At 32.9% G+C, this 18,293-nt stretch overlaps 1 protein-coding gene and 1 long non-coding RNA gene across 4 annotated transcripts in view; one reads left to right on the top strand and one right to left on the bottom strand.

Annotated features, from left to right (window-relative positions):
• Window positions 1-18,293, top strand: part of LOC145286216 (uncharacterized) — a 34,222-nt gene that overhangs the window by 11,358 nt on the left and 4,571 nt on the right. Inside the window, exon 2 of the long non-coding RNA XR_013869130.1 lies at window positions 8,131-8,194. This is a non-coding gene — a long non-coding RNA (uncharacterized LOC145286216). The remainder of the gene's footprint in view (window positions 1-8,130; window positions 8,195-18,293) is intronic.
• Window positions 604-18,293, bottom strand: part of LOC145286213 (small RNA 2'-O-methyltransferase-like) — a 43,099-nt gene continuing 25,409 nt past the window's right edge. For all 3 annotated transcript variants that reach the window (XM_080135016.1, XM_080135014.1, XM_080135015.1), the window contains exons 6-7: window positions 14,578-14,813; window positions 604-12,666 (exon numbers count right to left, since the gene is read on the bottom strand). In XM_080135016.1, coding sequence (XP_079991142.1) covers window positions 12,444-12,666; window positions 14,578-14,813 — 459 coding nt within the window. In that variant the 3' untranslated portion in view covers window positions 604-12,443. The remainder of the gene's footprint in view (window positions 12,667-14,577; window positions 14,814-18,293) is intronic.

The raw sequence follows: 18,293 nt of genomic DNA on the forward strand, positions 1-18,293 counted from the left end.
CGTATACACTTTGATTTTAAGTGCCCACTAGCAACTGTTGGCATCTGTTAGTATTAATACATTTTTAGGTGTTTCTCCATAGTCAGTAATTTACGTGACTCACATATGATAATGCACTAGTTAATCATATGTCTTCTTTTTTTTTTGAGCTGTTCTGACTTTGGGTCAGATTTCTACTAGGCAACACCGGTATACGGATCCTGCTAGTTTAGATATATAAGTAAAAGATTCATATAAAAATTATAGAATTACATCAGAAATTTAATTTTTCATTTATAAATTATCATCATTGCTAGTGACCTAAAAAAAACAAAAAAAAAACACCATCGACTTTTTATTATAAAGTGGAAGACTTCTTTCTGAATTTATTTCAGGGTAAAACTGAGGTGGTTGTCTGACTTGGTATTTGCTTTCTCACTTGAACACTTGAAATGACTTTGTTCAAGGCTACAAACTGGAACATTGCTAACACTTGTGTGACAAGGTGGCAGTATTTATTTATATACTGATAAATACATATTAGTCTTTATTACAGAGTAAAGCTAGTACTTGAAAATGTACATTTGAAATATTCAAAGCAAAAAAAAAAAAAAAAAAAAAAAGTCAACAACCAGTAATTTTATTTTTATAAATAGCAATAATAATAATTTGTCATATAAACAAAAATGTAAACAAAATAATGCAAAATATATTACAGCAAATACAATAGCTTAAATATATATCTTTCTCCAAAAAAAAGAAGAAAAAAAATCAATTTTTACAAATATAAAATTAAAAAATATATAATTTTTCTCGAATGAAAGCAGTTGTAACAGTGGAGATAACTTCCTGACACTCATTGAATATAAAAGACATACATTTCAAGAAGACTCTAGCGTAAACTGTCTGTAAGCTTTATATAAGCAAAGATCCTTGCAAATTAAAGAATACATTAGAACATTCAAAATAAATAAAATAATACCATAGCATCATTTTAGCATTTATAAACGTATGGTAAGACAAAAAAGAAAGTATTTTAACTCTTAATCCCGAATTTGTATATCATAATTCATGTGAAATATATTTATTAAATTAGATAAATAGTAAAGCAATTAAACTGCAAAGAATTTATCCTGAATTTTCACATTACTAGTTCAGTTTTGTTGTTTTATGGCATATCAACCCATTTTGGGTTATTCAATACTGAATCCAGTAATTTTGGAAAAAGTTTGTATGCTTCAAATTCTTTATATCTTCAATTATTTATTCATAATGTTTGGTTTGGTTTGATTGTTTTGTAGAGGAAAATTGGTTTTGTTTTTGACTTTGCAGAACATAACTGACTTTAGCAAAAGGAAAGGAAAAAAAACAATAATGTCATTATTTGGTGTATTTTTTAGGTCATGAAGTCATTATCTTCAGACAGCCTAATCTGGTATCATCTTCATGACTGGAGGGATGAAAACAGCTAATATTTTCTTTGCTAAGCTTTCTAATTTTGACGATTTGATAATTTTGTATTCATCACGAGTATTGTTTTTTTCTTTTTGTTATGTATCATATACTGGCATGTTGATGAGCTCTGCTAGTACACAATATAATTAGAGTTGCCCCCCTTTACATCCGGGTAAGTTGTATAGCAGCTGCATCAGGAATATTATGTTATATGGCAGTGAATGTTGGGCCTTCATCTAGTTCTCTCTCGACTGACTGAAACACAATAACAGATCCATGATTAGATAGATTTTGCAAGGTGAAATCGAACTAAATGCACAGAGTATTGTCACCACATCTGGGCTGGTGCACCAACCACTAGTCTTTATCTCTCTCTCATGAATTGAGACTAATACATAGAAGATATTGTCAAAGTTGCTGCAAAGATAGTGGGCTCCATCCATGCTTATATCTCTACAAAAACATTCGCTCATGCATGGAATATTGTTGTTGCATATATAGGCCGGTGCATCAACCACTTGTCTCTCTTGGACAGTATACAAAAAAATCTATAACTTAATAGGTCCCACACTGTTTACCAAGACCCAGCCCCTGTCCCATCACCACAATGTGACATCGCTGTGCTTTTTTTAACAACAAACTTACTGCTTTTGTACTCTCGCAAATGAAATTTTTTTTCGACCAACCTGACTGACAGCAAAAGTCCACCCCTTCACTGCAGATGCTGGAAAGACTTCCTAGAATAATAGCTTATTTTCTAGGATCGCTTCCCTCTGATATTCTCTCTCTGCTCCCTGTTTTCCTGACTGCACTAACATGCAAAAATTTAAAAGAAATATGAACAACTACTTATTTAGAATGATGCCCGCTTTAGATTTGGTCCCTAATCACGGTAGCCCCTTTACGTCTCAATGGCAATATGCCTTGTTTGGGGTGAATAAAAGAAACAAAAAATACATAGTCGGCAGATTTGTTGTAAGCATTAGATTTACCCAGCATAAAGATTCTCATAAAAATGAATCAGTTATGCTAGTAGGATCATGCAAGGTGTTAGTCCATTTGGTTAAACGATTGTAGAAGTATATATGTCTTGAATCGCAAGAAGATTGGCTGGTCAATGAATACTTGCAAACAAGTAATTAGACAACATCATACAGAGTGGAATTTGGAGGCAGTATATCCACTGGATCATGAGGACTGGAGAGTGAGTTTTTGAGATATCAAAAATGGTACTCATGCAGTATAAGAACAGTGCTATTGCCAATTTAAAGTTTTATTTGGTTTCATGTTTTGGAATTTTTGAGATAATGATTGAAAATTTGTATAATTTATATTATTTGGACTACTGTTTTCCTCTTGGATATTATTCTCGCAACAATTTGTTTGATATAACTTCCAACCTTCTTCAGGTGCATCTTGTCAAACTCAGGAATCATTCTGTCAAAGTTGGGGATTTGTACAGAATTTTGAATGGAACTCTTTATTTATATTTAATCCATAAGTATAGCTTGTTTTGTTCCATCAAATCAGAAAAAGAAAAAATATAAAAAAGATCACAAATTTTTTTTTTTTTTGTTATCAGCTGTTTGTTATTAAAAAAAGCAAAATATTTATTCATGAAACTTACCTTACAATGAATGTCTTAATTTTAATTTTCTTAAAGCTTCAGAAAAATTGTCCAATAATTAATCAAGAATATTGTTTTCATTTTTCATTGAAATTGTTTTCATTTTTCAATTAATTTTTCATTGAATTAGCTTTGTACTAACACAAATAATATATTTTTGATTGAAAAAATTGTCCAGCAAAAGAAAGAAAAAAAATAATAATCACAAAACTTTTGTTTGGTACCTTCTGGTGTTTTCTGTAAACTGCCTGGATGATTTTAACTATAGCATGGTCCTTATACTCCCTAAGTACTAAAAAAAAACTCTCTGAGTTGGATAAAATGCAGTAGACTGTGTTTAACATGTTTCATTCTGTACAGTGTTCTTCAAAAAATAACAGATTTAATTTTGAAAAACTTTGAAACTTTGCCAACTAAATAGCGATGAATTATGCGCCAAAAAAAAAAAATAAAATAATTTTGCCAATTAACAAAGACATTAATTTTAGGAATGGCTGCAACGGTGGAATAATAAAAAAAAATACAAGGAGGAAAGTATTTGTATGCATGATAACTTTCTCCAGTGTGTGTACATACTAGTGATGGGACGATTCCAATATTGTTCCTGATTCCGATACAATTACTGATTCTGATCTACATTTCGGATTCCGATACAATTCCCGATTCCGATTTAAAAAAATTTTTAAATATGAAGTTCTTTTTTCATTTGTGAGGAGGGGGGGGTGTTATTGCAAAACCCATATAATATGCACATATATTTTCATGAACATAAAAATACACTTGTTGAGTATAATTTATAAAGTTTAGTTTTACTTATAGTTTGAAATCAATAAATATTTATCATTTCATCATTAATACTAGTCGCGGAACACTAAGTTTTAAACAAAAACAAACAAATAACAATAAAAAGAATATTTTTTTCGCATTGGAAAATAAACACAAATTTTTCTGATTCCAATTTTTTAATTTCCCGATCCCGATTAATTATCCCAACACTAGTACATACCCGGAAAAATTATTGTATGACTGTTTATGTAAAAGTCAGTATGTGTGTGCATAGAATGTAAATGTAGAAGAACTCTTCTTACTAACAGAGTGGCCTCAGACTGCCTGGCATGGCACAATTTGCTTTCGGCATTCAACAGATCACATTTTCGTGGTTGCATAGGAAATGTAGTCCTCAGCAAATATATGGTGAAGTGGATACTGGTGCAAACTGGCAATAGAGAATGCCGTGTTCAAATCCTGTCAAATCCATAGTACTATTTGTACTATAAATGATGACAGTCTCCATATGGTCCTTTCTGTGAGTATTTGATTCCAAAAAGGGAATGGGGGAAACCACTGCCAACAACAAAATCGAGTAGAAATAACACAATGAAGACTGATTACCAATAAGTTAACAATTATTACTAATAAAAACACAAAGATATTTTATTATAAACTATCGGGGGGTATCTGGCGTTGTCCAGGTGTTTGGAGGTGTGTGTGTTAAAAAAAAAACGTTGTAAAAGAAAAAAAAAGTTTTAATAGGAAGGTAGGATTGAACCCCGAAGCCTTGATGCAAAGGTGGAAACGAAAGGGAAAAAAGCTAGCCACCTAACCATCTTGGTCATGAGGGCAGAGGAATTGATAAGCGTGTTAAGTTAAGGGTGAAAAAGTGAGTCAAGTCAAATAGGTTTCATTGACAGGTGGTCGCTTAATGTAATGAGGTCATCATAGGAGTGTTACGATGAGGTGGCAGTTTTTTATTTACTGTGGGGCAGCCTTTTGGTGTTTGTTTACTTGTTTCAATGCGGGGCAGTTTTGGCTTCCCCAAGATGATGGTCGTGCGGCGGGGAAAACCCGCTCTCCATTTTACAAATTGAATAGCAATTATCTGATATAAGGAGAAACTCTGCATTGATCAAAGCTGATTGCTTTTGGACGTTCCTGACGATCGCAACCGGAACAATGACGCCAGCTTCGAATTAGTTTCACTTTTATAATACGAAAAAGCCGAATTCGCACGCGGCGATCCAAAAATGTACAATATTTAGCTTTTCAAAGTCGGGCAAATTAAATAGACAAGTGACCTCCATTGTTAATTCGTAGATATTATGATTTTGACGTGATATAAAATATTTTAAGAATGAGCAACGGCCTCGGCAACCTGCCGGAAAAAAGCCTTTTGCAGACATACACAAAAATGCACACACTAAGACACACACATTTTCACTTTTATATATATAGAAGATGAGAAAATCTAAAGTTTTATTTGGTTTCATGTTTTGGAATTTTTGAGATAATGATTGATAATTTGTATAATTTATATTATTTAGACTACTGTTTTCACCTTGGACATATTCTTGCAACAATTTGTTCGATATAACCTGTGACCTTCTTCAGATGCGTCTTGTCAAACTCAGAAATCATTCTGTCAAAGTTGGGGATTTGTACAGAATTTTGAATGGAACTCTTTATTTATATTTAATCCATAGGTATAGCTCGTTTTTGTTCCATTAGCCATTACCTGGTAGAAGTCTTAAATAATTCACAATTGTTTTCTTAGTATCATCTGCACTGAGGATTAAACCTTCAACCTCCAGAAGATTATCATTTACAACAGATTATTACTTTTTCGGAATTTTTAAGATGAGGATTGATAATTTGTATTATTTGAATTATTCAGACCACTATTCTTATCTTAAATGTTCTTCTCACATTTCAGCCAATTTAACTTCTGACCTTCTTCAAGTGTTTTCAGTGCGCGCATTACCAAGAATACAACTGTAAATTACTTAAAACTTCTATCAGTTCATGACTGATGGAATGAAAATGTGCTACTTTCATAGATTAAATAAACGGTTCCGTTCGAAATTCTTGAGTTTGAGAGAAAGATTCCAGAGTTCAACAAGATACACCTGAAGAAGATCAAATATTACATTGTCTGAAACGCTGAAAATAACACTCAAGAAATAGTCTGAATAACACAAACTGATCATTGCTTAGAAGTTATATCCATTATGCTGCAGGTCCTTGCGGGCAATTCTAATATGAATTTTAGGAGCTTTAAACATTTTCTTATTTTCGATGTGTAGTCTTACTATATATTAATATATATTATTACATATTACTATATATTATTACTTATTACTATATATTATTACTTATTACTATATATTAATATATATTATTACTTATTACTACATATGACTTCTATATTCCTACATATTACTATTTAATATCCAAGATAAGAACAGTTTACAAGATATTTCAACTTATTTTGTGGGTTATTTAATGCTAAATCTGATCATTTTTACTTAAGTCTTTTAGTATGTTGGTATTTATGAAGGTTGATAGTAATTTAAAAAAAATTGGGATGGTGAAAAAAAGTACAATCAAAAATAATATTTTGGTTACAAATCTCCACAAAATCTACTTATTTTTTCTAAAAGATCTTTCACATTTAAAATCAGTAAATATGGGACTTACTGCTACATATTAATAAGACTATCCAAGAAAGTGAAAAATCTTTGATGATTTCAGTAAAGAATATTTCTTTCTCAAAAAAAAAAAAAAAAAAAAAAAAAAAAAAATGCAAAAGTAGAGCTCTCAAGCAGTGAAAAAATTTTTAAGTTTTTTTATGATTCTTAATATCTTCAAATATTTATTCATAATTTGTTTTGTAGGCATATATTTTGTAAATAGTGTGTAAATGATAGCTTCTATTTAATCCATAGATTAGATCATGTTTGGTACTACCACTCCTTGACAGAATGAACCTCGGAGTAATAGTAACTAAATAAATAACTCTTCTAAAATTAAAGTCTCACCATGGAATGCAATTTTTGTCATACTTCAGAGCTTTATTTAATCCATATATAAGACCCTGACAAATAATACCATTCCAGGTTTGAGTGAACCCAGGCATAATGGTATGTAAGAGGTGATTCTACACTCTTCAAATTGGGGCCTCATGCGGCTTTAGATCACATCCAGGATAGCACAAGGGCTTCAGTAGTTAATAGGGTAAGGAAATGGGTTACGCAAAAAAGAGTAGATAGGGTTTGAAAAGATGAATTTTGAAATGGAGGAGTGAGGTAGAAGCGAGCATTTCCTCAAAAATGTCTGAGGCAATTTAATGTTGTGCATGAAACAAATTCTATTTAACCCATAAGGCAGACCATGAAAGGTACTATCACTCCCCAGTGTCAGAGTGGAACTAGGAGTAATCTAATATATAAAGGGCAGTTGTCTGTGTGTTTCTATGCCCAGCTAAAAGTCCCCAAATCCAAACAAACATTCAAAAAGTTGGTATAATCTTGAACAGCATTGCCTTGGATGAATAATATCTAAAATTTAGAAAAAATTATTCATTCTTTGGTGGGGTTGACTGGGCCATGTTTAATCAAGGGAGATCAGTTTTACAGACATTTCCAATGGAATCTGTCATGTAAAGGAGAAGTGACTGACATGTTATTTTTATTTTCAATACATTAAAATAAGAGAGAGGAATGTGCTGGGTGAAGGCAAAAGGGGATAAGGGAGAGGGATTTGTAAAAATGGAAAAAGAGAAAGATAAACTGAAAAAGGTAGAGGAATAAAAGTTTTAATGTAAACATGTTACACCAAATTTTTAACCTCTTTTTATTTTTTTATGAACTGAGTCAGCATCGGAATTTTTCAAGTAATTTGTGTAAAATGGCAGATGCTGAACAAAAATTTTGTGGGTTTTTTTTTTTGCAATTGCTGGTCAATTTTTTTCAATGAAACAAAATATAATTTCTGTTATTACCAAGATAATTCAATTAAAAATTGAAAAAATGAAAACAATATTGTTTTGTTGTCCCAAAGAAAATATCAAACTAATTATTGGACAATTTTTATGAAACTTAAAAATTAAAGAAAATTAAAATTCAAGTCAAAGAAAAAAAAAAGATATTTAATTTTTCAATAACAAACAACTGATAGCAATTTGTTATTTTTAATGATTTTTTTTTTGTTTAAATAAAGATAAATATTTAGTTTTGTAATAATAAACTAACACTGGCAAACATGCTTTCTTAATGATTTTTTTCTTTTCGCAGCTGCGATTTCATTGGTTCAGTGTTTCAGCATTTTCCATAAACTGCCCGGCAAATTCTGATAATGGTACAGTTCTTATTTTGCATAAGTTTGATTGATTGATTGTTTGTTTTTGTTTTACGGCATATCAACCCTTTTCGGGTTATTTAATGCCGAATCCAAAGATTTGGAAGAAAAATATTTTAATAGAATATATTTGTTTTCAAGTTGGTTTCTATTTAACCTATAGTTAGAACCCTAACAGGTACTACCACTCTGGGTCAGAGTGGACCTGGGAGCAATGATAATTAAAGGGTGGCTCCACACTCCCCAAAGCCAGCAAGCTGGGGCCTCACCACTGGATATAGTTTAAAGGTCATATCCAGGACCTTTGCCTAAGTACCAAACTGAATTGGAAATGATGTTGAAACAAAGTAGAATTTGATTATTTAAGAGAATGGTTAAACAAGAATTTGTTAAATTGGACTTGAAAAATAACAATCCTATAATCAGTTGGGAAACAGCCTTGTGATATTGTGCTGAACAAGCATGTAGTTTTTAGAAAGAAACTTTGCTCATGGAAGTCCCATTTAGTTTTTTTATACACAATGGAAGAAAGAAAAATTATTTTCAGTGGTTGTAGTTAGACGAGTTTTTGCTGTGAATGTTTTATAGTAATCAATGAGAGGAACTTTTAACATCAGCACCGGTCTTTTGAACAGCCAGCATGTCGGCAGCAATATTTATATTTAGGCTAAAAGTTGAGATGAAAAGAAGTAAGCGAACACAAATTCTCTTTAATTTAAATTCAACTCAAATTATTGGTTCGTTTAGAAATGCTAGTAGAAGTTGCCTTACATTTATTTGCCCAAGGATGTCCACAACAGTTGAGTGTTTTACTAAATTTTATTTAGCCCATAGATGAGATCGTGGCAGGTACTACTACTTCCACATAGGAGTGGACTTGGAAGCAATTCTAACTAAACAGTGACTACATCCTTCAAAACTGAAACAAGTGAATGTGTGTTTATGTTTTACTAGTAGCTCTACCTTGCATTATAAGGATGTCTGTGTACTTCTGCCTCCATTCCTGGTTCTATATATTATCATTTTTATTCCTTTTTTTATTTTCATAAAATTCAGTTTTAATTGGTCCAAAGGAAATAATTAAAAATCTATTTATAATTTTCTTAACCATATTTTTTTTTACCCTACAGTCAATAATTTGGTCCCCAGTGACTTCATGTGAATCAATTTCATAGATTGTTTCACAAAACTTAATCAAGGTGATAATAAAGTAGAAAATATAGTTTGCTTGTAATCTGATATCGAGATGAATTTATTAACCTGGGGAAAGAGGGATTTTGCTTATATAATTGCTAAAAAAGTTATAATCTCATTTTTTATTAAAGGGAGGGAGGAAGGTGATTTAGCAAAGTATTTACAATACCTTTCTTTTTTTCATATTGAAAGTATTGATTGATATGTTTTAAAAGAGACAGAAAGACATTCAGGGATGAAACAAAAATCTTCTAACATCCTTATCCATGAATCGCTTGAAGTATGGCAAAAAAAAAAAATTAACATCTTCAGAGAGATATAAAAGGAAAATGTAGCAAGGCAAGACAAAATGTGATGGAAAGAGGGAGAGAGAAAAAACAGGAAAAGAGAAAGAAGGATAAAATTAGAAAGAGGAAGAAAACAAAATAAAATGGAGCCGAACTGTGAAAAAATAAATATATAAACATCTAATGATCTGTTTTTTTACTTATTAAAAAAAAAAGAAAAAAACGAAAAACAAAAAGAAAAAAAAACAGAATTCCACTTTTTCTTATTTACAAAAAAAAATTCTGCTAAAAAGTGGAAATCTCACATTCTTCTGATACATTTTTAGTTTATTAGTTTTAAGTGGCAAACAGGAACACTGAGACAATTTCTCCTTATATATACATCATAAAATATAAAACAGAAATGAAAGGAAATAAAGAAGAGTGGCAGAGAGAAAAAAATTAAATTTAATAGGTCCTCCAACATTGTTTTATTGTTCATATTCTAAAGAAATCTGCATAGGATGAAACATTGTTTCTTTTATTACTAGCAGGGAGACCTGATGTTGCCCGAGATTGAATAATGATCAATGAATGTTTCACGCACCCATATTTTTATTGTCATCAAAATCCGTGAAATCGCCCATTTTTCAATAAACTCGATTGATTGCCTGCTCTAGTTGGGGCCCCACTACAGTGCATCGGGAGGAAGTTTCACAGGTTTCCTTGTGGTGACAGTCCAAAATACATTGTAGTCTACATTGCACTGTAGAGAACCTACTGTTGATTTTACAAAATTATTTCTTATATATAATGTCTTGAATTAAAGTTTAAAATGAAAAGGTCAAGTATCATAATTCAATTGTACTCTAAAACGAAACATTCATTACAAATGTGCCCCAACCATATCAAAGACCCTACTGTTGATTTTATATGCCTGGTCTTATTGCTTGTGTAGTGAAAATGGCTTGAATTTAAGTTTAAAATGAAAAATTCAAGTGTCATGGTGCAATTGTGCTTTAAACTGAAACATTCATTTCGACCATGCCCCTGTCATATCAAAGAACCTACTGCTAATTTTATATGTTGGGCTTTTTGGCTTGTGTGGTAATAAAACTGATGAAATGCAATTGTGATGTTAGGCTGTGTAAGATGTTAACTTTGGTCAAAATTGCCTGTTCCTTTTTTCAGCGGATTATTTTGATTATCGATATTTATCAAAGGCATTCTTATACAAAAACTATCTAAGAACACTGCCAGGCACATAAAGTACCTTTATGTGAAATTTCCTAAATATCGGCATAGTCATTTTCGAGTCCAGAGGGAATGAATTCACTTACACATACACACACACACACACAGACAAAGTATCTTTTATATAATGGTAATCTCTTTGGACTTCTTTCATCTTGAGGATGTATTGAATACTGACGATGGTTGTACTATTAGAGTAAAATCAGATGATGGAGAAGGAGAAGAAGAAAAAAGATGATGCGATGATGACTATCATCATCATTTACAAACATTTACTTACTTTGGTGATTGTCCAGAATTACCCTTTATTAAAAAAACAAAAATATAGAAAAATATTTCTAATATATGATAAAACGAAAAGATCATATTCCAAAAATCATGGGAATCGATCAAGTAGTTTTATTTTTATAAAGAAAATAATTTTTAAATGATTTAAAGCTATTAATGGGAAATCGTAGGCTGATCTCTAAGTTTGAATTATTATGTAGTTATCTGCCATTGTTTCTTCCAGATGACGATGCCGACAGTCCGTTTTTGCTTTCTTATGAAATTTGATTTTCTTTTGTTTTTTTAGTATGGGAGGAATTCTGGACAAGAACCAAAAATTTCCTTTAAAAGATTCAAAATGCATTTTGTTCTTAAACAATAGTGAGCTTTTTTTTTAAAAAGATGTCATGAAGACAAATCATCATGTTTGTCAGTTCAACCATGTATAGTGTGCTACCTCTGAAGATATAATGACTTACAGTGGCTAAAATTCAAATTAAAACAAATTAATATTTTAGTCAGTTATAAACCAAGAAAGGAAGGAATGCGATGAAACTTTTTCAGTAAAGTAATCGGTCCGTTCTGCTGCAACTGTGCATGTCGGAACGGAAGTAGCATTGTATATGAAAAAAATAAAAAAAAACAAACAAAAAAAAATAGAAAATTACCCCCACTCTCCATCAACGAATTATGTGCCATTTCTACTCCAAGAAATGAATATCTTTTTTCTAAATTTTAGATATTATACATCCAGTGGAGAGGGGTATGGAGACTGACCTAAGCAATCGAAAGATGTAGGAGTACAGTCACTTAGCTGAGAGAGAGAGAGAGAGAGAGAGAGAGAGAGAGAGAGAGAGAGAGAAAAGAAATAAAGAGAGAGAGAGAGAAAGAGAGATAGAGATAAAAAGTTTGAGCAGTTGATGCTCAAAATCTTTTTGTGTAATTTCGAGTATTTGAACAACTCTTCTCATCTTGCATATGAATTTCACAATGTTTCGGCTGGTATAGCCTCCGACCTTTTTCAGGTGCATCTTTTCATCAAACTCTGGAACCTGGGGGGAATTTCAAGCTAAACCCGTCCAAGCTCCCATATTGGGCATAAAAATGCATCTGAAAAAATCTGGTAGGTTACAACCGGCTGAAATGTCTTGAAAATAACAAGAATGAGAATGGTAGTCTGAATAATCCAAATTATCAATCCTTATTTAAAAAATCTCAAAACATAAGTTCTTTTAACTTGAATTAAAACAAAACAATGAAATCAATGTTCAGTTCCATTGTTCTTCAACGCTAGGAACTGCAAAGTCTCTCGCGAATACATTTCTTGTCCAGTCATCCTCTGCATCTGAGAATTGACCACCACCAAATTCTGTTTCATCGTTAAGTACGTCTTCATCTGATTCATCATCAGACCATTCATTTGTTTTCTTTTCAACCACAATGGAATGACCGTCCGATGACAGTGTGTAACCAGCAGAAATCAAAGATTTTCTAGGATGAAAAATAAAAAAGAAAAAAATTAAAACAATATATCATCAGATAATATATGATACGAGTTGGACCTACATAGCATTGTCTAGTAATGTTTTTAATTGAAATTTCTGTTTTTTTTTAAAACTATAATGATTGTGTTGCTCGTTTAAATAGTTGAAGACCTGGCCGAATTTCATGTCTGTCGTGTTAGCTCGGTTGGTTAGTGCGTTGGTTCATTATCTAAACGTTTTGGGTTCGAATCGTGGTGTGAGATGTTTTTTTTTTTTTTTCAAATTTTAAATTTAAATATTGAACCAGTGTTATTTAAACCATTTTTCACGTAATGCTCGTTTTTCTGGGGTTTTTTTTCTTACTTCGCTTATTCTTAGGTTTTCATTAATACCTCCACCCCCGACCACACACCCAAAAACACCCGGGTACCCACCGATTTTTTTAATTTTAATATCGAAACAGGCTTATTTAAGCCATTTTTCACATGTTTTTTTTTTTTTGGGGGGGGGGGGTTCTATTTTTCAGAAGTTTTAACGTTTGTTTTTCTGTTTTCTTTTTTGTTTTTATTTTTTCGATTTTTACATTTAACATCGTTCGTTTGCCTTACGTTAGTTTTTTTTTACTTCGCTTTAATTTACCCAACTTTTACAACCTATTTTCGAGATATTTTTTGATCGCCGCGTAGCGAGGAAAACAGAAACTGGCTTCCAGCGCAAAACTAGGTCAAACATCATGCAACTTGACGTTGTCGCACCTGCTAATTTCGGTTTATAAATGTCAACTTAACACATTTATCAATTCATCTGTTCCCGTGGTCGAGATGGTTAGGTCGCAGGGTTTTTTTTTCCATTTCCTTTCCACCTCCGCGTCAAAGGTTCGGGGTTCAAGCCTACCTTTCTACTAAAACTATTTTTTTTCTTTTACACCTCTAAACAACCGGCCAACGTTTTTTTTTTCTTAATATAACTCCCCACCCCCACCAACACACACCTCCAAACACCTGGGCAACGCCGGGTACCCCCACTAGTCTATATATATATATAAAAGCGAAAATGTGTATGTGTATGTATGCGCGTGCACTTTTTTCTGTATGTCTGCAAAAGGCTTTTTTCGCCGGCCTTCTCGGTCGGCTCACTCCTTCTTAAAACTTTTATATGCTGTCTAAATCGTAATATCTACGACTTAAGAATGCGGGTCACGCCTATCTTTAATTTGCCCGACTTTTATATGCTATTTTCGACATTTTTTTGGATTGTCGCGTGTTGATTCGGCTTTTTCGTACAAAAGCGAAACTAATTCAAAGCTTAAGGCATCGTTCCCGGCGTGATCGCCAGGAACGTCCAAAAGCAATCAGCTTTGATCAACGCAGAGTTTCTCCTTATATCAGACAATTGCTATTCAATTTGGACAATCCCCTTTAAATGGAGAGCTAATTTCTCCCCATCATCTTGGGAAAACAAACCCCCAAAAAACTGCCCCCGCGGTGAAAGTTAACTCCGCTACTAATATTTGACCTCATTAAGTGATTAAGTGTGGGCACCTGTCAATTCTTAATACTTACGTCTTTCAGTTACTATTTCTTGCTGGCTGAGTGGTTAACGTCTCACGTTTTTTTCACACTTTATTTGCCAACTTCGCCTGAAGGGTTCGGGTTCGTTCGATCCTTCATACCTACCTACCTACCAAAACTTTTTTTTAACCCCCATCCCATGACACAAACACCAGGGCAACGATTTTTTAAAGAAGTTTTAGTGTTATTACTTCGCTTATTCTTTTGTTTTGATTAACCTCTCCCCCCCCCCATGCTCGAGCACACATGCCTCTAAACATCCGGGCAACACCGGGTACCCCCGCCAGTCTATTTAAAAGCAAGGTATGTTTTTATTCAATTGATTTTTGATATCAGTTAATACTTACCTCAGTGAATTGATATCGGCACAGTTTTCCCATATTCCACTATACAACATTAACTCTGTTAATGGAACATGGATTGCCAATGGAGCTTCTGGATTGATTTCTTCATCACCATTATCTTCATCATTGTTTGCTCTAAACCAATCATGGGCGTATTTATTCAAGTAGAAATTGACGGATTGCATTAAATAAGAGTTTTTCATTTCATCGTTCATATAAGGATATGGGATCTTTGTGATCTGGGGAAAGAAAGCAGAAGGTTATCATAGTATGATTTTTATCTACTTATACAAACATTATTGACTACATATGTGCATACATGTCTCAGTTGCAATTTCTTTGGAAATCCAATGTCATCAAGCTGAGATCTTCGAATGAACTGAATGTTTAAACAGTTATTCATTTAATACAAATCTATCCATTATTATTTGAAGAGGAAAAAAGTAGGAAGTAGAAAATAAAAGATAACAAAAAAAAAAAAAAGAGTGGAGAGAGAGAAAAAGGGGCAAAAGGGAATAAATAAATAAATAAATAAATAAATAAATAAAAATGAGACTATAATTTATTTAAACAAGGCAAACTTTTTCTAAAGGGAAATAACTCTATTGATGACTACAGAGTAATATAAGAATATAGGATTTTTGTAATCTGGGGAAAGAAAAAAAAAATTTTAAAGATTAATTTTATGATTTTTAATTTTGTTTTGATAAAAAAAAAAAATTATTTCTAACTAACTTTTCGACATTGGCATTTACCCAGGGTAGGTTTAGCTAGTTCCTTTCACAGAACATACAGTGTCCCGGCTGAATTGAATGCAAGCCAGGCAAAAATTATCCATTATCTGGGAGTCAACTGAGTCAGGTTTGGTCAAGGGAGTCAGTTTTTCAGTTCTATTATGTACTATGCTTCCAAATTTTTGAGATAATGATTGATTGCTCATATTATTTGGATTCTCTGGACTATTGTTTTCATCTAAAGTGTTATTTTCATGTTTTGGTTGATGCTATATCTGTTACTGTTTCCTTTCATGTCGTATATAAGACCTTGGTATTTTCTTATCTTTTCTCTCTCAGATGTGTGTGTGTCCGTTCAGGGAGGAATGGGCTGGACAGAGGAAAAGGAAGAGGTTTGGAAAAAGGAGGGGGAAAATAGAGGAGGAGAAAGAGAGAAAGATAAAAAGACAGATAGAGAAAAGTAGAGATGTAACACTATTTCTAATCCCGGGTGCCATTAAGCTATTTTGCTGGCAAAAATTAGGAGTCAAGTGTGGTTGACACTTGGTAAAAAAAATCCAGAGTTTTTATATATCAGAAAAAAAATCCAAGTTTTTATATATCAGAAAAGTGAAATCTTCAATAGTAAATAAAAAATGACAATTGTGAATAAAACCAACTAGTTATTATGAGTGAAGCTTGTCATTTCACAGCCATCAAGGAAAGATTAACAAAATGTTAGTTTATGTTACATTTATACTTCTGCATATCAGTACAGTTAGGGAAACAGGTAGTAAGAAGGGAATTACAATGTCTAGCTGTTTGAGGGAAGAAACTATTAGACTAGAAAACATTCTGGCATTTAGGGATTTCAACAGTGAAGGGGTAAGATTTTGATGCTAAGCGGGTTTGTCGGGGATATGTACGTCGAGGGGGCACAAGTGCAATGTGTTCATCAGAGCACATTCCATTAAAATATTTGTAAAACAGGCACAAAGATGCAACATTGCAGTGATGGGACAGGGTATATGAGCTTAGTTGAGAAATTAGGACCTATTAGATTGAGAACTCTTTTTTGGATCCTATCCAAGAGGGAGAGGCTAGTGGTAAATGCACCAGCCAGATATGGCAACAATACTCCATGCATGGGTAAATGATGGCCTTGTAGAGGTACAGGATACTCTCAAATGTGAGTAGTCTTCTAGCTCAATAGAGGGAACCTATCTTCTTTGCTGCAACCTTGGAATATTAAAAAGAATCTAAGCAAAATTTTATTTTTGCTTTTCTAGAAAGAAAGTGGCAAAAATATATCAAGTGAAAGACCATCCTAGGTGATTTGATAACTAGAATTGTTTGGAACAAGAACGAGAAAGGGAAAAAGGTGCAGAACGAGAGAAAGGGAAAGAGGCTTAGAAGAGAGAGAGAGTGAAAAAAGGACTTGAAGAGAAAGAATTAAAGAAAGAAAAAGAAAAGAGGGGGAAATAGTAATCTCATCTAGAGAGGGAAAGAAACCACAAATTCATAAAAAATATGTATTTTAGCAGATAGGAGAGATTTCACTTGCTGGCTGCCAGACAGCACACATCGCTTTAGGCTGACAGTCCAAAACTGGAGATCGCCCCCCCCCTTTCCCCCCAAAAAAAGAAAAGTAGAAAGAAAAGACTTTCCTTCACAAAAGGCTGATTAGACAAACACAAACAAATTTTGCAGCCAAAATCGAATTAAATTGAAAATCCTGCATCCAAAAATATTAGTTTCTTCTTCTTAAATCTGTGAGAACACCCAAATCGTTTAACTTTGCTTTGCACAAACTGTACGTGAAATTATTTTATGCAAATAATTATTTTTGTTAAGAAAATGATCTCCAAAATTTTCATTATTTATGGTAGTACCAGAATGAAAGAATTGGTTTTATGAATATGGAGATGACAAGAGAAAATACAAAGATGAGGCCTAGATTATGGAAAATTAATAGAAAACTACAAATTTGAATGATAAAAACCAATCAGAAAATTTTACATAAAAGTCAATCATGTAAATTGATTGTTGACTCAATTAATGCCTCTGTTCAGTTTCAAAAACAATGGGCACCATTGTATGAGTAGCTGCACATGTAATTGTGAGGCAAGGGTTGCACAGTCACCAACCACACCTTTCCTGAATCGGCACTGCTTGCATCCAGTGACGATGGGATGCCCAAGAATGATGTGAAAACGTTGAGATAAGCATAGAACACATAGAGCATTTAAAATTCCCAAATGGTCACTCATTTTGATACTGACCAGGCTCAATGTCGCTTAACTTTGGTGATCTGATGGGAACCAATTTGTCGACGAGATTGTGCCGTGATTGTTGACTATTCAAACACAAATTCAGCTAACGTTTTTTTTAGAGCATTTATTTCTTTTTTGGTTTGTTTGAGAAAAAACTGGTAAATGATACAGAAGAGGAAAGAAAAGTTTTCACAGATAAAAAAACTAGTAAAAAATATATAACTTTTAACTTTCTTCCCAAAATTGTCTATGTTTGTTTCTAAGAAAACACTGAACATCATTAGAAGTCAAAGTCCTGACAACATTTAACACATCCACCCCTATTTCTAAATTAATTTGTTTAGGTCCAAAGAAACTGACTTGACATGAGGCGACATTCAACCAGCATGGGTTGAGCCGGTTCCTCACACAACATCCCAGATGAATGCAAATCATGCATGATGGTCCTCAGCAGCCAAGATAATTTGTAAGGCTACACACGCGTTTACACACGCATTAACATGTAGATACTTAGGACCCAATACGTTGTAGCAAAATATGTCGCAAGGAACATAGGACAAATAATAACTTAACTCCCTTTTTTCCGTTGTAACAACATTTATTTCCGAATTCTTTCCCCAAATAAAACATGATCGTGCTCCTTCTCTCTGACTTCTCTCCTTTCAAACATCCTTGTGTGTCTGTTCTATGCACATGTTCTTTTTATAGTCTTTTTCTTTTTCCCTACTATGAC

This window comes from Euprymna scolopes, chromosome 10 (assembly GCF_053919585.1).
Source record: "Euprymna scolopes isolate OS-2025 chromosome 10, ASM5391958v1, whole genome shotgun sequence".
Lineage (NCBI taxonomy): Eukaryota > Metazoa > Mollusca > Cephalopoda > Sepiida > Sepiolidae > Euprymna > Euprymna scolopes.